Source organism: Anomalospiza imberbis, chromosome 3 (genome assembly GCF_031753505.1).
Source record: "Anomalospiza imberbis isolate Cuckoo-Finch-1a 21T00152 chromosome 3, ASM3175350v1, whole genome shotgun sequence".
In the NCBI taxonomy this organism is placed as follows: Eukaryota; Metazoa; Chordata; class Aves; order Passeriformes; family Viduidae; genus Anomalospiza; species Anomalospiza imberbis.
The window spans coordinates 98,352,705-98,377,979 of record NC_089683.1 but is presented as its reverse complement, the minus strand read 5'-3'; the positions used below and the strand labels follow the sequence as shown (position 1 = coordinate 98,377,979).

The following is a 25,275-nucleotide window of genomic DNA, read 5'->3' as shown; positions in this document are numbered from 1 at the left end:
CCTCCATGAGTCATGGATATATTTTCATTCCTCTGCCCTCCACCTAGATATTTTCAGGTTATAATTTTTCCCTCAATATTCCAGTTGTTACGAGTTCCAAACAACTGTGTGCAGAGTTTGATCCCTAAATACTTTGCAGTCTTCTTTTGCTGCAGCTTTGCTCCGCTTCAGAGCTGTAATATTGAAGGAATTTGGGGAGATGCTGATGAATAGACACTAGAGGCAGTGTGGAGTGTCTCTATTACTAATAGTTCTCTTCCTTTTGGTACCAAAGATTGCAAATTGGACAGGAACTGGACATGAGGAAAGAGGATAGTTGTCCTGTATCCCAGGAATAGGAAGCCAGTGGGAACAGGACTGTGAGTAAATAGTGACTACTGAGAACTGAAATGGGATAAAAAAAACAATTAGTTAAATTTGAACAAGCAGGGAAATGAGGACTTGGAGTGAAGAATGTGAGAGAGAAAGAAGGAAATAGAAGGGGAGGAAATTTGGGGTTGATAGGCTGTGGAAGATTGAACATCTCAGCTTTTGAAGTGAGTTTAGGAGAGATGGGAGTAGAAATGCAGTTGAGATGGAAGTAGAAAGAGTCAGTCCATACAGTGAAGAAACTGGGATAAGCTGGGGAATGTGGAGTGAATGTGAAGAGAGAATACCATATTCTCTTTAGAACAGGAGATAGATCAACTCTGATCACTAAAGAGGATAAACAAATGTCATTCAAAACAAAACCTGGAACAAAACTAATCATTCTAATGCAGTCTAACTGCTGCAGGCTCAGTGGAGATGCAGGGTTTAAGACACTATTTTTTCCTATAATCACCACCTTCACATTTTCCAGTTACACTGGCAATAATTGCTCCCGTTCCTTGTTCCCCTCTGGGGCTCATAATTTTCTTTCCCTTTGCTTATAGCCTACTCTACTCTGCAGGTACCAGCAATTCTTGTCTTTCAAACTGTCTTTTATTAATGTAGCTCAGAATTCAGAACAGTTGTTCATAGTCCATAGCTTCTGTTACAAGACCTGAAAAGAATTTGTATTTATTAAGTGGGTCTTTTCTTTTTTCCTAAACTGTGAAAATTGTTCTTAGGAAGCTATTGCTAAGCATTACAAATGCCACTCTGCAAGAAATCATTGTTCCTTCAAGTGCATTCGGTGTTGTTTGAAGGTTTGGTTTTGCACAGTGTTGACAACACAATGAGATTTTTTCATGTTTTCTTGCTGTTTTGTGAGATTGAATGGGAGAGGTTGGGATGATGATGATGGTTATTAATGTTGTTATTATTTCTCTTGGGAATATATTAAATGATAGAACATGGATAAATGGGGCCTCAAGGGTGACTCATGTTTTTGTTTAGCTTGAACTAGATCCAGCTTCTAGGAGGATCTGGGTTTTAGGTGTATGTTTTTGCAAAGTGTTTTAAACTGAAGTTATAATTCCAGCAGTCTCAATGGTGTGTGTTTGTTTTTATTTAGAAGCATGTTTAAGGAATGTTTTTAGTGGGTGAATGCAAAACAAACACAACTATCTCAGTCTGGAGGCTGCAATTCTTTGGGATATTCAGTGTCAGCAAAAATCAAGTGGGAGAATGGTCTTATGAGAATGGACTCGGTTATTTTTTCTGATTTACTTTGTAAAGAATTGTCTTTATGCTCAGCTGCAAGTTGTGAAAGTGTGCTTTCTTGCAGTGTTTGCTTTCTACTTTGTAAATATTTCTGAGCATTTGAAAGGTGCCTAAAGTTTGTTTTCAGCATGTGCTGCTGCCTGCATGTCTTTGAGTAACGCAAATTCAGGAAGTTCTTTTTTTCCAAACAGCAAATTGTTACTGTATTAATTGTCACCAAGTATGTGACACTGTGACACCTTTATGCTATAGCTTCTATAATGTTGTTCAAGGTGTAGTTCTAATTATTTTTTCTATTGTAAATAATCAGTAAACCTTGTCTATAACTCAACTTTTAGTTGGGGGAGAAAAAGAAAACAACAACAAAAACAAAACATCAAAATCCAAACAACAAAATTTGCTCTCAGGTGCAATGTGAACATTTTAACTTGTGAATATTTTGAGATTTGTGTGCAAAGCAATCAGTGACATTCATTTTATAAGCTGTTTGGGGAATTAAGCAAAGTAAAGACTTAATTTTTTTTTTAGGGGGTTTGTTCTTATATCTTAAAAACGTTCCCTGAGAAAATATTTGTATACCTGTATTCATACAGTCATATCTTATGTTTTGAATATAATAGAAAAGGGTAGTCTAAGAATGTAATAATGTTAGATATTTTTTAAATGTAGCTTTATGTGTGTTTCTAATATCTATACTTAATTGAAAAGAAATTTCAACATTTGAACCTAGTTTACAAGTTGAACAACAAATGTTCCTCTGGTAACTGAGGACTTTTGTCCTACTCAGCTGCACACTGGGAACATACACTCTACCTGTGTTTCAGTACACTTAGGAAAAGCCTGAGACAAAAAAAAGGTCAAGTTTACAATATGAGGAGTGTTTATTAAGCTGCCTGCTTAGAAGGGTAGTTCCATCTGCATCATGGCCTGAATGAGGCAGGCAGAGTGTGGCCAGGCAGAGCTGCAGTGGTGTGTGCAATGGTCATGTCAGCAGAAGCGTGACAGATGTACGCAGTGAACAGAGATGCATGTGAGAGAAGAATGTCAATGAAAGACAGTAAATCTAAACATGTGTTAACTATTTCAGGATTTCATTGGCCTTTGTTCTGTTGTAAAATCTAGGGGTTGTTTCCAGCTCCTGTATAAGCATGCATCTTCCGAGAGCATTTCACTAAAATTCTTCAGATGATTTAAAAATTTTATCTACAAAAGCTCAGAGCAAGTAAGATTATCCTGTCTACCCTTGAGACATGAGAGTAATTTAAATACACAATTCTTACTAAAATTAAGAAGCATTGTAGGATTTGACTCATCTACAGCCCCTGTCATGAAATGTCTCTAGTGCAAATTTCACCATATCATGAGTGACTGTCTTCTGTGAACTGACAGGTTGCTGGTTTTGAATGAAAAGACTTGTAGAATTAATGCTTGGAATACATCTTATGCAATACATTTTGTACTAATGCTGGAATTTGTTTAATTGCAGGGACATAAAACCGGACAACATCTTGATGGATATGAATGGACATATTCGATTAGCAGATTTTGGTTCTTGTCTGAAACTGATGGAAGATGGAACGGTACATTAGAAAGAATGATACATTCCTAAATATTTTTTCTTCAGTCCATTGATAGCCACAAAATGTGTGCTAATATAGGGAAAAGTTGCCTTACAGCAAATTAAATGGAACTGTAAATTGTATTGGTATATAACTGACTTTCGTGAAAATTCAACTGCAGACTGCTTGGATTTGCAGTATATTAAAAACTTTTTAGCATACAGTCAGCTCCTAAATAAATAAAGGGAAGCTGTGCTGTCAATGCCAAGTAGGTGTTTATGAACTATGAATCTCCCAGTTTTAAGCTCTGAGCTCTAATCTTTATTGAAAATGTAAGCTGTAGTATGAGCAGGATGAGATACTGAAATGTGATGATGTTCTTCTACTACATTTATATTTGCACATTAAGTGTGACTAGAATGTAATTCCAGTATGTTTAACCATGTCCCAGGGGATTACAAAGTATTTGACCTAATATATGTGATTACCAAATCTATAATTGCTTACTGGCTCTAGTTGTGACAACTGACAGTTTTGTCCTTTATCTGTTTCTAAATATTGATAATAGTTTAGCAAAAGTATATTATTGGGATGCCTATTAATGCAGTGGCTTGAATGCTTAAATATTTGTTTATGAATTGAGAAGCTTTTGCTTGTATATAATTGTTATTGTTATGACAAGAATGCTGGGCTAAATTTATATATACATGGGCACAGTACCACATTGTCTGTAATGATGAAAGTTGATTTTAATCCTGAAAATGCAATTTCTCTAGGTCCAATCTTCAGTGGCAGTTGGAACACCAGACTACATATCTCCAGAAATCTTGCAGGCCATGGAAGATGGAAAAGGGAAGTATGGGCCCGAGTGTGACTGGTGGTCCCTGGGCGTTTGCATGTATGAAATGCTTTATGGAGAAACGCCCTTTTATGCTGAGTCCTTGGTGGAGACCTATGGGAAAATAATGAACCACAAAGTTAGTGCACTTTCTGTCTGTCTCTGATTTTTAATAATGGGGTAACTTGAACACCTATTTAAAAATAAGTTTTTATGTACTAATTATGTTAAGCGTTCATAAATGTAGAACAAAAATATGTTTCCATGTAACAAGTTAATGGTTATGGATTGCAGATGACTTTGCTTTGGGATAAGGCTAAAACTTGAAATCTGGGTTTGGAAACATGGATGTTAATTCACTCTGTGGAGTCTGTCTTGGCTACACAGCATCAATCCTGTTGTGTTTCTTTCTTCTGGTAAACCCATTCCTTGGCTTATGCAGAAGATTCTAAAATATTCTTCCACATGGAGCTAGCTGTAGAATTCAACAGCTGTAGTGTAAGAGAAATTTAAATACAGGGGAAAAACTAGAAGAGAAAAAAAATCTTAATAGTTTCTATCTTTAGCCGAAGTCTTTTCTTTGAAACCTTACTGCATGTATTTCAGAGCTGGAGTATTTAAACATTTCTTTTTCTAGATAATGATTTTCACTAAGAAGATATTTTTTTCCAACTTTTTCTTGGTAATAAACTGTTTCCTCTTATTTAAATTTTTAAGGAGAGGTTTCAGTTTCCTGCTCAAGTGACAGATGTCTCTGAAAGTGCAAAGGACCTCATCCGAAGACTCATTTGTAGCAGAGAGCATCGACTTGGACAAAATGGAATAGAAGACTTTAAGAACCATCCGTTTTTTGCTGGGATTGATTGGGACAACATTAGGAACTGTGAGGCACCTTACATCCCAGAAGTCAGCAGCCCTACTGATACATCAAACTTTGATGTGGATGATGATTGCTTAAAAAACTCTGTAAGTATACAATTAACATTTTGATGACTCAGCCTTTGTAGTATACTTTGTAACAAAACATATGGAAAAAGGCAGTTTATTTCACTGTGTTCTGCATAAGTAACAGGTGCTGCTTTGAGGAACTGAGAGGGGAATGCTTTCATAGTTTTTAGGCTGGTCCTCAAATCATACTTGTGTAAGGATAACTTGTGTAAATTCATTGTAGCTTTACATGTCTTTAGCTAGTATACATCTGTTGTAGTAACAAGTTTAGTGTCCATGTCTTATAAAGAATAATACATTCACATACAGACAGTCTGCAAAACTATTTCTAGCAGAGCGTTGCTAAGACTTAGTATAACTTTACATATTGCATTTTATTTTATTTTATTGCTCTACTCTAATTGCTCATATCAGTGTTGGATTCCATTCAGTTCATTTCCACTAAACTTTTTCCAGCCTTTTCTCCAACTTGATTTTTGGGAAATGTAGGAGAAATATTACAGCCATTTCTTAGGGAACAAGAAAAGATTTTTACCTTTCCTTAAAATGCTCTGCGGCTGTTGATTTTACCAGATTTTCTATGCTTTTGAAAAGGAGCTTTGACAGATGATAGATATCTTTGCATTGGAGAAATGCTTTTTGTTCTCTCCTTGGAAATATCTTTGGGTATTTTTGTGTTTGTGTCTGTTGAAAGATGCAGAAACCTGCTGCTTATATGTGAGGTAAAGCATTTTCGCCACTTTTGCTTTTGTTTTCTGAACTGCATTTGCATTTCAGTTTCACTCAGTTTTCTGGGCCTGCATGTAAGTGGCAACATGAATTGATGTGACAAGAAGATCATTATTTGCATTCCCTTTTCTCCAGCTGCACATTAAAACGTGGAAAACACTTTGACTAAAACACTTTGTGGGTGTCAGTGTCTTTTCCCCAGGAATAAACCACAGGACAAGAGGAAATGGCCTCAAGTTGAGCCAGGGGAGGTTTAGTTTGGATATTGGGAAAAATTTCATTACCAGAAGGGCTACCCAGGAAAGTGGTGGAGTCAACTATCACTGGAGGTTTTTAAAACACGTGTAGACGTGGTCCTTAGGAAAGTCATTTAGTGATGGACCTAACAGTTAATGGTTGGACTCAATGATCTTTTCCAATTTAAGTGATACTGTGATCTCTGGTTAAATCTCAGACCCCTTTTTCTTAGAGGCAAATCAGTGTATCTGCATAGGATTATTTGCATTTTTTTCATTTTGTTTCCTCACTTACATCTGATATTTCCACCTCCCTTCACAACAGAAGTATTTTTATCTTAAAATTTGTTGATACAGTCTTCACATACCTGTTTGCACATTATTTTGTCCAGCAATAGCTCTGAGGATGGAGTAGCTGGAGTGGATGCTGTATGTAGCAGGTCATTGTTTGTGAAGCTGAAATATCTTTTGGAGGTCATTCACACATTTTAGTGTTGTCCATTCCACTCCGCCTTTTTAGAGCCCAGTCTCCCACATGAGCTTTTCAAACTCTGCCTGTGCAGTGCGAATGCTTTACTATTGTGAAGAAACAAGAACCTGCAGGTGAAGAAATGCTTTTCTGCTGAGTTACTGGACTCTCAACTGAGAAAACTGAGTCCAATTCTTAGTTTTCTTTAGACATTTGGGGGTGAAAAGCAATGCCCCTGAATAGGTAGAGAAAATACCAGTTTCTAGAACTTCTTTTTCAGTTTCCTAATTTGAAACATCTGAAGGTTTTGTTCTGTTTTAATATAAGGATGTTATTTTCTTGCCATTTCTTTTCACACCTAGTATCTCAGAACTGCTGTAAAAACCTAGCCTAAAGGCACTGCATGACTGAGAATATTTTACATTTTTGCTTTGACCAGTGGACATCGTATTTCATACTGCTTTGCCTCAAATTCCTTATATAAAACTTGGAGGTATTTTCTCCTCCATATTTCATACATATCTTTTGAGGAAGTTCTACATACTCACACTGCTGTTATAGAAGTCAGCACCACAGATAAGCCCATGAGGCCTTTTTTTTTTTTTTTTTTTTTTTTTAATTCTTGGCAAGATTTGAATTGCATAGAGCAAATGAGGAAAACCCAGTACTGAAGATAAAAGACAGTGTTGAAAAGGCATGATTGTTATTCTTCCTGAACTTTGAATGAGACCGTAGTCCCATGGAAAAATTATATACATAATAATGACATTTTAAAAGTATGTTGAGCATACACACAAGCATAAAGGGCAAAACTGTGCTGTTCAGGCAGCCTAAGCTGTGCTGGGTTTTAGCTTTTAACTGTTTGGTTTAGTCATCTCTCGTTTGGTTTGAGAGATTCAGTCATAATTTTCTCAGCATGGTTGTGCAGCTTAATTCACACAAGCAGCAAGAGATGCATATCTTGATCTCTGCAATCAAACTTTTTTGCAGAATCTTACCTTATGATCAATAGAGATGATATTTTAGAGTAGTAACCTGCGTGGTACCTGAGAATTGTCATGTGGGCTGTTAAAATCATGCAATTAAGCATTTGATATTTTTAAAGTTATTTCTGAAGATAGTTTTGAAATTTGAATCTATGAAAGGTAAAAAAATGCAAAGAAGTAGCATTTTACTTCTTCTAACCATAGTAATCTGTAATAATTAATATTTTTATCATGAATTTACACAATCTAGCAATATCATTACTCTTGTTGGGGAACTGTTTTATAACATGAAGGTTTTTGTCAGCTAAGAGGACAAGGTTGTGATGTAATATAGCTGACACCACCACTGGAAAGTTAATTTCAGATTTCTTTTGAATGCAGTCTTACTCCTTGTCCTTTCCTGCTGAGTTTTATATGAAAGAAATTTAAAACTTCCTTTCTTCATTTTTGTTTGGGTTTAGAAAGGAATTGTTACATACCTTTTCTGACAATATGGAATCTTTTGTCACTTCCAGTGAAATAATATCTTTTTGGGGGTTTTCTTTTGGTGACTGTTATGGCCATCTCTAGTAGAGCAACATAAACCTTGCATCTTGGGGTTAAACAGGAAGCTTTTAACAGAACAATTAAGAATATTAGAACTTCAAATAGTCCAAGTAAAATAACAACAGGGTTATTTTAGCCTGAAGAGAAACTGAAAGATTTGTCTTGGTTTGTAGTTCTTTGTCTGGAAAGAAAGAGGAGCAAAGAATGAAGGAATGGTCAAAGCACTAATGGGATTAGAACACTCTGTGGTATTATTTCTTTCTAGTAAATGCCTGCTGATTGTTCTCTCCAAATAGAGATAGCCCACTCAGAAGTGGGCTGGTAATTCTACAGGCAGGAAGCCCTGTTGACTGAATAGCACAGAGGCATAGCAGGGAATAAAAGGTGTTGCTCTTTGTGCTAAGAGCTTCTTGGTAAAAAGAAGGAATAAATTGGCATCTCGTATGTGTAATATTCTGCTTTCTGCCAAACAATAGCCTATTTAATTAGAAAAGCATTTTTATGTCAGCATGCTCTGTTTTTGTGTATGTTAGATGCTATTATAAATAGATTTAGTTGATGCTGGTTTATATTTGGGCTGTAGATAAGGATGACAGTGACTATCATTCATATGATACTATCACTAACACTTCTCATATGGTTAAACTGGAAAATCTGTTTCTTTTAAGTCCAATAGGATACTGCTTACTCAACTGTCCTGTATTTTTTCTAGGAAACAATGCCTCCACCATCCCACACTGCATTTTCTGGCCATCATTTACCATTTGTGGGTTTCACATATACAAGTAGCTGGTAAGTTAAGAGTTCCAAAATTGTCTGTAGGCTAGTTACACAGTATTCTAACTTTCTGTCTTTGAAACATACTGAACAGGTATCAAAGAATGTAGTTTATTGAAGAAATTACCATAATCTAAAATGCTGTCTTTTCAAAAGAATGAGCTCTCTGCAGGTAAAATTCACATCCATGTAAAGGTCAGCACCTGTGCTCAGGGGGGGAGTTTTGATGAGAAAGGTTGTTATTAGAGAATATATAAAATTAACTGTACATGGTACAGTTAAGACTAGATGTGTGGACCACGGCAGAACTTAGTTTGTTAGACATTAAAACCAGTTTTATTTCTAGCCCTTTGACACTTCTGTAAGTCTGAATAGAAATTTTGTAAAAATTACTTTAAATTCTACATTAATAGCAGATATAAAATATTTCACTAATTTCCATTGCTAAACTAAACAGAGAAGTCCCTTGTATGCTCTTTGTTTATGGAAATAAAGAAAGAATGTTTACAACCATTGAAAAACCAGGCCTATGTTTCTGCTGGGAGTGTGACTATGTCCTAGAATGTCCTAGACTTCAAAAGGATTATTTGCATAAGTAGTAGCATGTGTACATGAGTAGCCACAGCATTTCTGACATGTCTATGCCCTAGTTGTTATGGGATAATTTCACACCATTTTTAGTGATCGTTGTCTTTAAAGCATTTGTGATGCTTGATTAACTATTCTCAAATGAACCTTTTTTGTAATTTTACCGTCTAGGCTTTTGCTATCTGACTAACATAAGAGTGTCCATAATGATTTTTAATCAGGAGTTCATCCACTTCTGTGTAACAAAAAATGCATTGAGGAAATCAGGCATGCTAGGTAAAAATTATTTCAATTTCCAATGAGCACATACAAACAAGATATTCTTTGATGTTATAATAAATGGCATAGTAATTAACAACTTAAGCAAACTGTTTATTAGTTGATGTTTTTATAGCAGTATTTTAAACCAGGCTGTTGTAAAATCCAATACTATTTATTTTTTTCCCCCAGTGTGCTTTCAGACCGCAGCTGTCTAAGACTGACAGCTGGACCACCCTCCATGGATCTTGATGCCAGCATTCAAAGAACTTTGGAGGATAGTTTAGCAACAGAAGCTTATGAGAGGAGAATAAGACGTCTAGAACAGGAAAAGCTTGAACTTAGCAGAAAACTGCAAGGTATTGTCATTAAAAATAAAATCATTCCATCACTTTTTAAACTTTAAACCTGCAGTTTTGTAAGGCACTGTTTATACTGTGGAAAAAAGTTAAATATACCTCCTGGGATGCTTTCTAGCAGAAAATAATTCTCTGTATTATTTCTGTTGATAAATTAAATTTCTGTTACTCTTTATGCCTGAAATGCACCATGTATGCAACTTCTGGCTTACTTTATTCTTACTGTACCTTGGTCACTATGGCATAAACATTTCATTCTTAAAACTTCTAAGAACTTAGTTGGTCCGGCTGACAATTACTGAAAAATTGGCACGTAATAGTTGGAAATTACAAATTGTAGAATGCCCAGTGCAGGATCTTTTGGCATGTCTTAATTTATCAGTAGTATCTCTTTGATCTCAGATGTCAGACATGTTATTCGTCCCTCTTTCTTCCATCTTCTTCTAGAGTCCACCCAGACAGTGCAGGCTCTGCAGTATTCAACAGTGGATGGCCCAATAACAGCAAGCAAAGATTTAGAAATTAAAAGTTTGAAAGAAGAAATTGAAAAGTTGAAGAAACAGGTAACAGGTATGTTTTAAATACTAATGTAAAAGCTGTGACAAGAAACTGTGTTTTGTCAAGTTTGGTTTTTTTCTCTCCAGTTGTAATGTTAGTTTTCCTTGGCTTTATGAAAGTTTTCCAGTCTATTTTTACTTCTCATTTTACCCCTTACTCTCCCACTGTACCTCAGCATTTTCTCCAAATTCAGTTTGAGTTTTCCAAGTGGCAAGGAGTAGTGCATGAGAGAGGATACAATGGGCCATGGGGCTGCACTTCCAGCAGCAGAGGTGACCAAAGAAAACTGCCACCAAAATAAGTCCTGCCTACAGCTGCATGGCCCCTTCTCAATCTGTGCATTCCCTGCACTCTCTCATGATTTTAAAACTCAGTTAAACAAAGAAAATGCTATTAGATAGTGAGAATTTAATCAACTTCTGATGAGATAAATCAGCACAAGGTGGGCAATAGAAACACATGAGGAAAGGGAGATGAGAGGGAGAAGAACCACCTTTCAGCTCTGCTGTCAATGAGCTGTCATTCCTTTCAAAACGGAGCATTTATTCCTTTGCTTTTGAGAGTTCTTGAACATTTTATTAAAACTAAAGTTTTGGCTATTAAGTCCCTCAGTACTTTGAGTTGGAAAAGTGTTTTTGAAATCTGTGCAGCTAAAATGATTAATTTTTAAAATTAATGTTATGCTGCCTTTCATCAGGACTCTCATACTAGTCAAAAAGCAAAGATCTGCTTAGCCCAGTATGTGTGTTTTACAGAGGCAACTGGAGATGTTCAGGGAAAGATCCATCATTTTCCAGCCTTACTTTCCCAGATTCTGGGCAATTTATATTTTGGGAACTTTGAGAGTGATGGCTTACACTGCACCACTGTATTGAATATAGCTATGAGTGAACCAATTTGCTTTCTGTTTAGCTAATACATTGTTACTCTGCTTTAAAGGCTAGTATTCAGTATTCTTGATTTGGTATTCTGAATTAAGGTGAAGGGAATTTTCTCTCACGGTGATTTGTAGCATAGGACTCCTGCTGTCTCCATAATGCTGTCTTTAAAATAGGGTCTTGAGAGCAGAGACATCTCAAAAAAAAAAAAAGGAAGAAAGGAAGCACAGCAAGATTTTTTTTTTTTTAGGAAAATTAACAATACACTGTTAGGTATCAGGTCTGGAACCAAAGAAACAGAGGAAAAAACCCAATTAATCTTATAGAAATAGGAAAATGTCTGCGTTCTGTGTGAAAAATAAGTCACAAGTAGTGGTAGATGCATCTCTATTACATGTCCATATCTTGCCTGAGGCCAGAGAAAAACAAACAGCCAGAAAGGTTGGAGGAAACTACAAAAAACATTTGTTCTGGTTTGTATTTGTGACAAGACTTCATTTAATTCCTGAAAGTGTCAGGAATGCCAGCAGCGACACCCACAGAAAGAGTAACTTGAACTTAACTTGCAGACACTGGAGTGGATGTGTTTGGACTCTGCAGCTGCCTTGTGGGGCAGGAAGAGCTATGTGTGAACTGCAGAGTGCAGCACATAGATTACAGCCTGTTAAAATTGTGTAGTCTGAAAAAAGCCTGTTACAGATACACAGTTGGACAGCTGCTCTGGTGTGATGCAGCAGTTTTGTATTGTACCATAGGCATTATTTTTGGATAGGAACGTGGCTTAGCTAGCTCAGGGAGGATCACTCTGGTTTGAGTGATGCCATGTTGGCACTATATCAGGACAAAGGGTTTTGTAAAATTTTGCTCCAGCCAAATGTCCCTCCTCTTGCTGCTGTAATGAGGATAAAGACAACATGATCAGAATCCCCTTCTCTGCAACAATCCTTAGATCAGGTTTTGAGTCTTTGAGACCACTGAAAAGCAACATTCACAAGAATAGTTTGTGAATGAGACCAGTCATTCACAGAAAAACATGAGAATCAGCTTTAAATTGTATTTTATTCTTTATTATTAAACTGCAACTTAGTTCACTGCTGAAAATACCACTACTTCCTTTGGTAATGAAAAAAAAGTAAAGGTGTGGAAACACTCCCCAACACATTTGCTATCCGTTTTGAAATTGAAAAGAAGTCAAAGTCTGGTGAAGGTGGTCAATACTGAGAAGTCTTTTCCTAAAGTAATTGTCTGCTTCACACAGCATACATATTTGTGTATTTTTTCCTAGACAGAATGTGTACTTTTGGAGTTTGGTTTGGAAGTGAATAATAGGATCAAACGAGGAAGGTATAAAGCTGCCTAACCTATCCCCAGTCACCACACAACTTTGCCAGTGTATACTTGAATGCTTTGTCTGATCCAGCTATTTGGTAGGAAGGACTCATTTGTGCCTTAAGCTGTAACTAATACAAGAAAATCTAATAAAATAAAAAGAGAATTTTCTATTTTACTTGACTTTTATGGGGGTTTCGAGATAGATTTTAGAACTGTATTAATGACAGAACACAGAAACAAACCAAGTGATGGCCCTGGCTGAATGCTTCCAAATATAGGGGAGCTAGTTCCAGGTTTTCTGGATAGCCTTTAAAAGATCTAATTTTTCTACTAGATCTGATGAACTTTAAGAAGGTTCAGGTGCAGAGATTAACTTTTTTATGCTTTGGACTCATCTCTTGAGTTACTAAATTTAATGTAATAATATATTACAGTGAGTGTTTGCATATATTATCAAAATGTTAGTTACAACTAGGGGGATTAAATGGAAAATTACCATTTACAGCACATATGTCACACCTAGCTTTTTGTTACATTTTTTAACCTGTTTTACTGCCTGTTCTAAAGCTGTAAGAGTAAACACCTGCTTAAAAAGGTAATAAAGAATGAACTCAAAATTGTGGCAAATTCAGGAGTGTCACTGGGAGGGCTTAGAAAAATACATTTTTCTTGTCTATCTGGTTTTCCAGGAAATGACAAGCTAGCATATGCTTTCAATTTTTGAGGTCAAAGTTATAATTTTTGTTCGCTAAGTTACATAGGAGAAAACTTTGAGGAATCTTTAATATTGCCAAATATGTAAAGGGCAGCAAAGCAAGAAGAAAACAGAGCTGTGGAACAAAGTAGTTCATGCACAGAAGAGAGATTTATCTTGGCTCAGCAGAGCCATATATAAACTTTCTTTTCATTGGTGACTTCAGAGTAGACTACATAAGGAAGGCAGTTAATAATTTCTGGCTTTGAGCTGCATCTCTTATTTAAGTGCATTCTTTTAAATTTTTAAACCAGAGTCAGTGAATTAAAACAATAGTGAATGTTTTTCTGGGTATAAGCTAATGGTATTAATTTGCTTATAAAATTCTTGTGTTTCAGAAATTATCCCTCTTAAAAATGTATGTGTTTTTATATTTGATTTCTCTGAGAGCCAGTCTCTTAGGGTTACATTTATGAAAATGTAGTTAAAGGCTGTTATTAAGAATATAGATGGGTTCCTGTTCTTTGGGTAAATACAAGTGGTCTGAAGACCTGCCCACAACTGAAATAAAAGAAAACATGTCCAGTGATTTCATAGAACTTGGAATTAACTTACCTTCCTATATATCTTGCTTTAAAGTCTTGTTTTTTAAGTAAAGACTACGAGGCAAAAAAAAACAAAACCCACTCACTATTTAAAAAAAATCAGTTGCCATATTTTATGAGCTTCAGGTTTTCTTGTAGAATTTGAGGGTGTTTATATGACATTATTTAACTGTGCCATAGAAATATAATGTAATGTCACTGTATAACTGACTGTTGGTAAGAAACTGGCTGCAATAGTTCTCCCTTATTTATAGTAGTAATAAAGCAGATTACATAAAAACAAGTGGTTTTCACACTAGAAATAAGTAAAATCAACTGAAGTTAATTTTAAAAGTACTGACAGGAGAACACTTGCCAGCACTTGAGTGACCCATTATTTTTACTATTTCTTTTTGGGAGAAATTGGGAGGAGGAAGGAGACTGTTTATAATTACAGTGTAATAAAAGATGTATTATATATTACATCACAGCACATAAAAGTCAAATGTATAAGTCGTGGTAAAGCACACATTACAGAATTATATATAAAGCATGGTCGTTATAATGTGAGAAGACAAGTTATTATCATTTTTGTGTTGTATTCCAGCAAGCTGGGACCTTTCATTCTGTTCCATTAAAAGCAGATAATGGCAGCTGAAACAACCTGCTCCCTTTTCTAAACCTGATAAGAATTGCCTTATTTTGTGATTAAATGGAAACCAGAAAAAAGATCAAAGGGGCTTCGAGCAGCTAGGCCATGCTGTTCTAGAAATATGATTTTTCCCTTAGAATATTAAGAGTTCTGCTGCTTTTTCTAGAATCTGGTCAGCTAGAACAGCAGCTCGAGGAGGCCAGCACTGCAAGGCGGGAGTTGGATGATGCTTCCAGACAAATAAAGGCTTTTGAGAAGCAAGTCAGAACGCTGAAGCAAGAGAGAGAAGATCTTAATAAGGTGAAATCATTTTGTCAGCAACTGTTCTAAACTCTCAAGACTGTTTTGTTTTTGTTCATTTTGCTTGTAATAACTTTCAAGTGTAAAACTAATGAGCAGATAACAAGTATACAGCATGACCTACGTAGCTTTCTGCCTTTTTTTTGTTGACAAAAAGGACATTATTTAACACATTGTCTGTATGATTGCTGGGTGCTCCCTAAGTGATTGCTTCTAGATAGTGAACAACTTGATAATCCAAATTGCATGGTGGCTGCAAAAAAAGTTTTTATAGCTTCACATTTAGGTGGTAATGATGGGGGTTAAAAGACAGATTAGAGAAGAACTATTCCAGACAATTTAATCTGAAGTATGGGTGAGACATTAACAGTGAAAAAAATGTGAAGAATATGGTATTAAGGCTGTGTCACAGAAGTGTTTCCAGAGGAAGATATGAAAAATTGCCCAAGTATGAAAATTGAAAAGTAATTTGAAATAACTACAGCTAAAGGATACTGGGTTTTGTTTCTTCTTCTCTGATCCCTCATTTTCTTATGTATATCATACTGTCTTTTGTGGCTCTTTTTTGTATTCATTATTAAATCAACCTGTAATCAGGTATGAAATACATAAAACCTGTTTTTCACTGTGATTATATTGGCCCAGTATTTTAGAGTCCACACTAAAGTTGATGTGCCAACAGTGTTTAACACTGTTTTTTCTGACCCTTGAGGCTCTTAAAATTTTGAAAGCTGCCAGTTTGTCCCAGAAAGACCATCTCTATTCTAAACCAACTCTTTGTGATTAGGACCTCTTTTTAAAATCCTTAGAAACATGTTTAGATTTACATGGATGTCAGCAGTGCCAAATATTCATTCTTCCAGTTGATGGGTTTTTTTATCCTGAAATTTGCTTTTCCTTGCTTTTTTTTTCTGCTCTGGTTTGACTGAACGTTATGGAACTATTTAAACTGTTGTGGTCCCTTGTTGGTAGTGTGCTGGCACAAATCTAGGGCACAGCAAGATTTGTGAAGGTATTGTGGTGTGGAGTTATCACTGCACTAGCAGTGTTATTTCATGCTGGTTCTTTGAAAATAATAGTTATCATATATTGCTTTTATTCACTGCAGTGTTTTATGGCCTGAAACTTTCTCTGATATATTATATTAAGGTACAGTGTATGGAAATCATATTTGGCATTGCAGGCCAGTTTTCTAAAGCTACTTGAGTAACAATTTTCATAGAGCAGAGTTTTCCATTCAATTTTAACCATTTAGCACTTGAGATTCTTGTAATTTATTTAAGTAATTATTAAAAACCAATGCTAATGACATTTTTGCATTAAGAAAACAAGGTATTTTTATATGGTAGTACGAGTGCTTGAAAACCATTGTGTTTACCTGTAATAATGGAGTCAATTCCTACATGGTTTACATTTATGGAGTTTTACTAACTCTAGTAGTGTAAAACATGCCTCTTTCCTTATTTATAGAGGCATGCAATCTGTATTGTAGATGCATTCATGAAATCAAAATGAATATGTAGTTTCTATTCACTCTGGAGAAGGTGTTAGATGCTCATCCAAAGACAGAATTGGCCTTGTAGCTTTCTAGGTTTATTACTTAATTCTTTTTTTAAACTGTAGGAACTGGCAGAGTCTAGTGACAGATTAAAATCCCAAGCCAAAGAGCTGAAAGATGCACACAGCCAGCGGAAATTGGCAATGCAGGAATTCTCAGAGATGAACGAGCGGCTGACAGACTTGCACTCTCAAAAACAAAAGCTTGCCCGCCAGCTCCGAGATAAGGAGGAAGAAATGGAAGTGGTGATGCAAAAAGTAGAAAGTTTAAGGCAAGAGTTACGCAGAACAGAGAGACTTAAAAAAGAAGTAAGTGGTGAGAAGACTGTTTAGACTCTGTGAAATAAGTTATATGTAAGGTTTTCTGAGTATTTTTTTAATTTGTAAATCTTTAACCTTTTGTCTGTTGTTTCAAACAGTACCAGTTTTGTTTTCTAAGACTTTGAAGTGTTCAGTTTGATGCTGAAGATTTCTCTCTTATATTGAAAACCATCAATAGATTTTTGGAAAAAAAAAATGCAGAATCCAATCTATTAAAAACGTATGTACTTTTGTAGCTGGAAGTCCAAGCTGAAGCTGCAGCTGCTGAGGCATCCAAAGACAGGAAATTGCGAGAGAGGAGTGAACAGTACTCTAAACAGTTGGAAAGTGAAGTAGAAGGGCTAAAGGTTAGTCTGTTTTGATATTAACACCTGCAAACTTACTAGTCAAGTAGGACTTGGATCTGTTTGATTACTTTCAGATGTAGGACAAAAGGGTTTTGTCAGTCTGTCATTTCAGTTGGTGCTGAATGTTAACGCAGGCATGCATTGCATTATTGCGCAGAAAAATTAACATTTGCCTGATGTGCTATTTCTTAATAATCAACCTTGTCTTACCATATTGCTTCCATTAATACTTTGTTTAACTTTACCTGTTAAAGGCCTTTTTATTTTAGCATGGGATGGTTGAATATTTGAAGACAAACCTGCAATCTAGGCAGGTCTCTGTATAGGTGTTCTGTCTGCTGTGCTGTTCCTCATGTTTCCTGCAAATAGATGTCAACTGATGTAACCATACAGGAACAGTTTAGCACATTCTGCCTCTCAGCCAGAGGATGAGGCATTTTTGCCCAAGAAAAGCATTGAGAATGAAGGCTTTGTTTATATTGATGAGATTGCTCACATGTGCATGTGATTTTAAAAGAAGAAATTTAAGGCAGCCAAGAATGTTAACTGTTATCTTACTCTGCGATTTAGTTTTTTACACAGTGCTCTAGAGAAGTTAGGCTTTCTCAAAAATTAACTAGAAAGTTTTTAGTTTACTTATGCGGATTGCTGTTCATTCACAGCAAAATCCTGTTCCACATGTTTCATGCAGTAGGGTAATTCTAAACTTTTTGGGCAAAATGTGAGATTAGTCCTAATCTGGTCTTAATTGAAATGAGCAACCAAGTCTTTTTTCATTAGAATTCTCTGGGACATTCATCAACATTAAGTTATGGCACAAAAAATTTGATGGTTTTTTGCAAACATTCTTCTATTTGGCCTTTCTTTGCTAAAAGAAAATAAGGACATTCATTCAATATGAAGTTTGGATTAATGAAGTTTCTACTGCTGTGAATTCAGATTGTTATCTGAAAATTAACATGTGTTTCTTCTGGTTCCATGAATCTTCCCCACCAGCAAAGAGTTTGTATGACAGTTTAAGAGGCAAGAAGAATTTATGGGAGAACTGTTGAGAATAAATGATGCACTGATTTATAACAGCAGGGCAAGTTTGTTAGAGGAGGAAACGGGAATTTTGGCTTTCTTGGTAACAGTTTACAATTCAGTAAGCACACTTTGGATCACTAGTGGTTGTTGTGATACTGTGCTGTCTATTCAGTAAAAACTCTGCATGGCTCCTTATTTAAATTTAGGGAGCTCTCCTACACAAAAGTAAGTATTTAAAGGAGAAAGGAAGATTTCCCCAAATGAGGAGAATAGACGAGACCATAAATGATGGAAGGTTAAGTGTAAACAGGATGATGAAAGCTAAAAAAGAATTTCAGAAGCGTTTTGCAGAGGATGCTCAGAGTGATTGTGGAGAGTTCTCTAAATCCAAAGCAGAAAACCTCAGGAAACTCATAGGTCTGCTAGGGGATGGAAAAGGCCGTCTCTGAGCTAAAAGAGCTGTGGCATAAAATGCTCCACAAGTCCTCAGTGTGTCAGACTTCACTGCTGAAGGAGGGGAGATTGCCCCACAGTGTGTTCTTTGCAGCAGGCTGGACAGAAGAGCTGGATGTGTCTGGGATGATTGCAGGGAGCAGGAGAGCTGGCAGGTGAGTCAGACATGAAGTCACCTGAGGGAGTTCTGAAGAACTTAAATGAGTGCTCCTGGCCAAGATGTGAACCCCCTTATTACCCCTGCTTATTACAGGCAGCCCACTGTGCCACTGTAACTCTCATTCAGATCATCTGGGGAGGTGCAGAGGGCTGGGTGCAGCTTCCTCAGGAAGGGAGCAGAGGCTGTGGTAAAGGATAATGTCAGAGTTCATGGATGAAGCAGACAGAGCCTGTTGGGAAGAAGGCAGTGTGCCTTCTGTCCAGCCAAGTGCTGCAACACTGACCTGCTGGGGCTCTGCAAACTTGTCAGTTGTGTGTGGACAGAGGGGATCCTGTGGATGTCATGTATTCAGATTTTCAGTAAAATCAGTCTCGATATTAGTCAGCAGTGTGCCCTGTTAGCCAAGAGGGGTACATTAAACAGCAGCTGTCAATGTGCCAGGAGGTGCATTATGTTTCAGTTGCACCATTTGTCCATTTCAAATAGGTATGTATGAAAACATCTATTAAAAACATCAATTAAAAATGTATTCTCTGTTTACTGTATCTCTCTAGTTCTCTAAGCCATTGTTCAATACCATTGGGCTTTCTCTTCTACTGCTCCATCTCTTATGGTTACAATAGTATCTTTTCATTTTTCATTGTGGTAAAAAATGTGCAATTCCACTAAAACATTTTATGTACCTGCTAGAGGATGTTGCAAAGCCTAAATTTTTTCTGTGCTCCGTTACCCCGTATGTGTGAACAATTTAGGATGTTGGGCAGTAACAAACAAGTTCCATAGTGCCTGTGCATGAAAGAAAATTCCTATGCTGCTTTAAAAAAAAAAAAAATCTTTCTTTCTCCAAAGCATCTCCTGTTAGGATGGCATCTTCCTTCTCTGGTTTATCATTCTGCATCCTAAGGGCAGGATTTTACTCTTAGATCAAACCAGATGGTTGTTTTGATGAGTTAGAGAAAACAGTGCAGTAGCAGCACATCTCTGGCTCGTACATGTAGGGGGTTTTGCATTTTTTTGCTGACACAAACAGCAAGGCCCATCTTTCTCACAGAATTTGTCATGGTACAAATTCAGCTCATCAGAATGTTCTACAATGACATTTAGCTCTTAAAGCCTGTTCATATATCAGGAAAAGAAAATTACCCAAAGCCATGGCAAATTCAGGGTGACTGAGAAGTTCTTAACATCTCATGCTAAGAATGGAGGTATAATTAACAAAATACCTTCTGGAAGGTATGACACAGTCACCATAAGGAAGTAGGCTTTCCAGTCACCTGCACTTTCTCAAAACAGTGTTTTTATTAATTTCATTTCCTTAGAATACCTTTAATTACATATTTTCAAAACCAGAAGAAATTCCAAACCAAATTGTCCATATGTTGACATTAAAAAGTTATTTCCATACTTGGATTTCAGTGCATGTCATGCCACTATCTCATTTTAAACCTCATCTTGCTCCTCCTCTGTTATGGCAGGACATTGAGTTTAGTGAGTGTAGCATTTGGTGCAAATGTGTATGTATCCTGAAGCAGTGTGTAAAGACTATTGAAATGCCAGAAGACCTCACTAAGAGAGCTGTGAAAAGTGAAGTAATTACTCTTTTTGTTTAAAGCTTGTTTTTCCTGTTAATCCACTATGATAGAAATGGTCAGTTTAAGTAAAATAGGTCACGTTTCCCTCCTGACTGATACAATTCATATAGTGTTTCTGTAGCTGGAGTTTAGCCTTCAGTTAAGCCTCTGCTTGTCTTAGTATGGCTTTTCCAGAATGTACTTGTTCTTCAGAATATATTAACTGTCTATCCTTGTCCATATTCTGCATTTCTGAAAGTCACTTCAACTTGTTGCTGTCAGCTGTGAGTGGAAGCATCAAAGTCTTTAATTCTGTGATCACTTTCTGACTGCATTTCAGGGGAGTCAGAACGTGACCAGAGGCATTTAATGATGAAATTTTCAGTGGCTTGAAAACTACTACTGCACTTAAATAACAAAATAATAGAGTGTCATTCCAGTTTATGCTCTTAACAAAATTTGAAAAAAATTGAGGTAGATGTGTGTAACTCAAGGCTCTAATGGGATATTTCTAATCAATGACTTCGGAATATTGAGTTGTTATTAAGCATTATTTTCAGCATTCTTGAGTGTTAATTTGAGGCTGCTTATTTTAGCAAAAGCAGGTTGGTCGATCACCTGGGGTAAGCAGTATAGAACACCAGCAAGAGATCACTAAATTAAAAGCAGACCTGGAAAAGAAGAGTGTGTTCTATGAAGAGGAGCTATCTAAACGTGAAATGATGCATGCTAATGAAATAAAAAGTCTGAAGAAAGAACTGCGGGATGCAGAGAGCCAGCAGCTTGCCCTCAAGAAGGAGATCATGGTTTTGAAAGACAAGTTAGAGAAAACCAGAAGAGAAAAGTGAGTATTGTATGAAATTTACCTTTTCTTAACCCTTTGAAGTCTCCTAGTATTGTTCCAAACACACTCTCACTTCCTTAAGTGTAATGCAGGCTGTTGCATTTTGGCTGAGTTGATACCAGGGTTAAAACCAATCACCTTTAAAAACAGAACAGTACAAAAAACTCCACATCATTGTACTGAAACAGTTAATTTTGCACCAGAACTGTTTTATTGGCTGACCATTCCAAGGTATGTAACTTGAGTTACAGACTTGCAGCTCAGGGTGAGTTGACCCCTGAAGCTTATGTCGCACTTTAAAACAGTTTTTCGACATTTTTCTTGTATTTGGTATTTTCATCTTTTGATGCAAAACTAATGTGTTAGAGATCAAGTATTGTTTACATTTCTGCCAGCGCAGGAACAGTCACTTAATGTGAGCTGAGGCTAATCCATGCTGGGTTCCATCCACTGTTACCATCAGTCAGCAGACTACTGTGGGCGTAAGCTGCTTTATCTCTCCTGACATGGTAATTTGTCAGACCTGCTTTTTTCTCTCCCACATGGTGGAGCTTATAACCGGCCTTGAGATTGTTCCTTGAGGCATTCATCAATAAAAGCAAGTTTTTCTGTTGGATAGCGTAGTAGTGGGAATAAGTTATAAATTGAACATGCTCATGTTCATTCATAAAAAATTTGGAATGCTTCATAGACACTAATATAGAGGAGTTTTTTTTGCTGCTGTAGCAAGATGGCAGATGGGAGAAACCATGGAGAAGTCCCTGGTGAGAGCTTAGCCAAACTATAGCAAGACCTTTAAATATAAGTGGTAAATTAAATACAATTTTTTTCCAAAAAAAATGAGGTGGAAACACTGTATGTCTGGTAAATTCAGCAGGGATCATAGATCATACAGCTTAGAATGCAGTGCATGAACTGTTGCTTCCTAGCATGCAGCTATTCAATAGGCTGGACCTACTAACAGCACAGGAGTTTGCTGCTGTGTTCTGGGTGGAGAGGTGAAACTTGCCTCAGCAGTGTGTTTTCATTGTGACACAACTTAATGGTCCGCTGACCAATGACTTACAAATGCACAAAAGGCTATTCTGTCTTGTAGCATATAAAGGTGATGGTATGGCACTCTTTTAAGTGCAGCAGTGTCTCAGAAGGAGGAATATTAAATAACGAATAATGAATACTGCTTTCTGCAGGTTAAACTGTTTGTAAGGATCATACCTCCACGCAGTGACCAAACGAAAAACTCCTCCTTTCCCATTTCGAATGCTGTACAGCTGCAGGCATTCTAACGAGATGTCCATTCTAACTAGTGCATGAACTCTCTTTCAGTCTGGTCTCTCTCTATAAATAAAAAAAGAACTGGGTACAGATCTACAGTGGGTGCTGTCATAGCCATGTGTTTCTGTATGTGTTTCAAGTGTTTGTGTAAGAGGAGGTTTTAAAGCGTGAGCAGAAATGTGTCACACAACCGATATGTGACGTTTGGCTCCTCGAGCAAGGGCTGCAGCACCATGTTCAGTCAGGTGTCCAAGCACATGATCAGTGCTTGAGGAAGGCCTGATCTTATCTGTCTTTTGTTAAACAAATCTGCAGAATCTCATGCACGGATTAGGACTCCACAGAAAGGCAGAAGTCCACTGTTCAAGTTGTGCTATGGTTTGAGTTCTGCAATTTAGAAGGGAAGCTGAAGCATTAGGAATGCAGGAATTCTCGTTGCTACTCAATATCTGGTAGTTTTCCTTAAAAGAACACAGATTTTCTGTTTCTGCTTATCCATATTGGTTTTAGCTTTTGTAGTCTGGCATGAAAAGCTTTTTGTGAGTCTTCCAGTAGAGAAATGTTGAATGTAAGCACTGAAAAGGAAGCACCTGGAGGCTTTGTGCTGAAATAAGTGGAATTATTTCAACAATAGGCTTGGGGTGGGTGTGGAGTTGATGTGTGCTTATACAGTTTGGCAAAAATATTTTAGTAGTCTAAAAATAATTTTCAGTGCATATTAAAAAAGATCTTGGTAAGAGGATGTGGTTGTATTACTGTGTAAGATGAGTGAATTACATAGGTTATTCTAAGCAAGGAGCAGTAAGGGCTTTGACAAAATCCGTACGTCGATTTTTGTGTAACTTGCATGTTGGTGGTTTCTGTTTTGCATTTTTTAAATAGATATTTTTCTTTGTTTCCTTCAATTTTAAGCTTTCTAACTTTTGGTATTTCCAAAGCACAAGTCTGCAAGGGAGATTACCTTCCTGTACAAAATGATTGCATTTTTCTGAAGTCTCATAAACTGTATGCTATAAAGTTGGAAGCAGAGGAGCACAGTATCAGGCCAGTGATCTGTGTAGCACTAAATTCCATTTCTTAGAATTGTCATTAGAAGTATTTCAGAAGAAGATGCAAGAAACTGTGTAAAATAAATCACATTTGTAGAAACTTCTTTTAGGCCCGTCATTTCATGGAGGATTTATAAAGCAGAGAGCTTTACAGAACACCATTTGCTGGTTTTAAATTGTGTGATATAAAGAAGCCTGGGGGCTGGTGTTTGTTTCAGGTCTATTTTTCTTGGTTTCAGAGCAGTAAGATAAAATATTTGGCCACTTCATTCAGATGCAATAAGGAGCTGGAGTGACAAAGTGATACCATAAAGCAGTATTTCACATTGCTTGCATGTGGTTTGCTGCAGTTTTACTGATAAAAAGAAAGCTAGGTTGTGTATATTTTCTTAACTTGTAGAGGAGACACATAGCTAAATGTTAGAGAAGTTTGAAGGGCCGGGCTTCAAAGCAAAAGAATAATTTTGATCTTGCTGCCTGTCCAAGGTACACCCATGGAGTCTGTCACAGTTCTGTTGTTTGCTGAGTTGCTGTTTGGGTGTGATGGATTATACCCACATTCTCCTCTGTTTCAAATTTATCTTCATTTCTGTATTATACTGTAGCAACCTGACTAACTGGGGTAATCACAATCATCAGCTGAATTAAGAATGTAAAATATAGAAAATTACAAACATGTTGGGCTCTTTCACTAATCCATAGCATCCTTAATCCACTGCCATTTATGGCTGCTTTGAGCCCTAAAGCCTTAAAGGAATAAATTTAAGACAAATACTGAAAAGAAAATCCTAAATAAAACCATGAAAGCTGTGTAAAAGAAATTCATTAAAAGTTAGTTTGGTCTTCTGTCTGCAAAATTAGCTTTGAATCTACGCCTTGAAAACAGGAGCAGGAGCTGTTATTAATTCCTATGGCAGCCAATGCTTTAAAGTCTTCCTGTCTTTTCCCTACACTGCTCATCATATGCATGGAATCTGTTGATATAGAAAAGGAGTGGTGGTGAATTTCAAACTTGGCATTTAAACAGTGAGATAGTATGTAACTTTACTAGGATGAAGTGTTATGTTTCAAAGGACGCCTGGCAATGTAGAATTTCACCATAAGTCTGACATGTTGTACTAGATTTCAAAGAGTGGTTGAAGCACTAAATGAATTTCAAATTAAGAGTGGGAAATTCAAAGCAGCATTGCTCTTAACTGGTTTCACTGTAACCACTGATATTTGTCATCTTTGCAGAGTGTTCTCTCAATTAGGCAAAGCTGTAGTAGTTTTGCATCTCATGAAAAGAAGCAAGAATGTTATTTATGTTTGCATCGTGTAAAATTCTGATCAGTATCTAGAAAAAAAATTGCAGTGCTCAAGACAAGGTTTCCCCTGGATTTTAATTTTACAGAATTAACCTTTAATACTGAGCACTTTTCCAAGTCTTTTCAGACTGGACAGTGGTATTTGCTGAGTGGACATTTTCTGTATCTGTGGCATTTATAGTATAGTTCAATCAACCTACTGATGAACTTTGTGCCAGTGCCCTGAATAGTTGGTAAAGAGGTGATACAAGATGCAAGGCTAGTGAATCTGAAAACAGTAGATGCAAGGTGGGAGTTACACATCTAAAACATTGCTGTACACCACTTGAAGGAAATTTCATGGGTTTTTTGGCAAACAGAGGGCCTGCAGCTTCATTTGTTTTCAGGTTCTCACATTCATTGTGCAAGATCAAAGTTGAGATTAAGCAGAATCAGCCAGGGGTTCTCC

The 25,275-nt window shown here is 36.7% G+C and overlaps 1 protein-coding gene across 10 annotated transcripts in view; it reads left to right on the top strand.

Moving 5' to 3' along the window:
- The window catches only part of CDC42BPA (CDC42 binding protein kinase alpha), a 177,990-nt gene that overhangs the window by 100,507 nt on the left and 52,208 nt on the right, over nt 1–25,275 (top strand). For 8 of the 10 annotated variants that reach the window (XM_068185950.1, XM_068185940.1, XM_068185944.1 and 5 more), the window contains exons 7-16: nt 3,113–3,206; nt 3,962–4,162; nt 4,741–4,989; nt 8,650–8,729; nt 9,753–9,919; nt 10,367–10,489; nt 14,784–14,917; nt 16,541–16,783; nt 17,032–17,142; nt 20,949–21,196. In XM_068185950.1, coding sequence (XP_068042051.1) covers nt 3,113–3,206; nt 3,962–4,162; nt 4,741–4,989; nt 8,650–8,729; nt 9,753–9,919; nt 10,367–10,489; nt 14,784–14,917; nt 16,541–16,783; nt 17,032–17,142; nt 20,949–21,196 — 1,650 coding nt within the window. The remainder of the gene's footprint in view (nt 1–3,112; nt 3,207–3,961; nt 4,163–4,740; nt 4,990–8,649; nt 8,730–9,752; nt 9,920–10,366; nt 10,490–14,783; nt 14,918–16,540; nt 16,784–17,031; nt 17,143–20,948; nt 21,197–25,275) is intronic. The other 2 variants (XM_068185946.1, XM_068185947.1) reach the window with 2 other exon arrangements.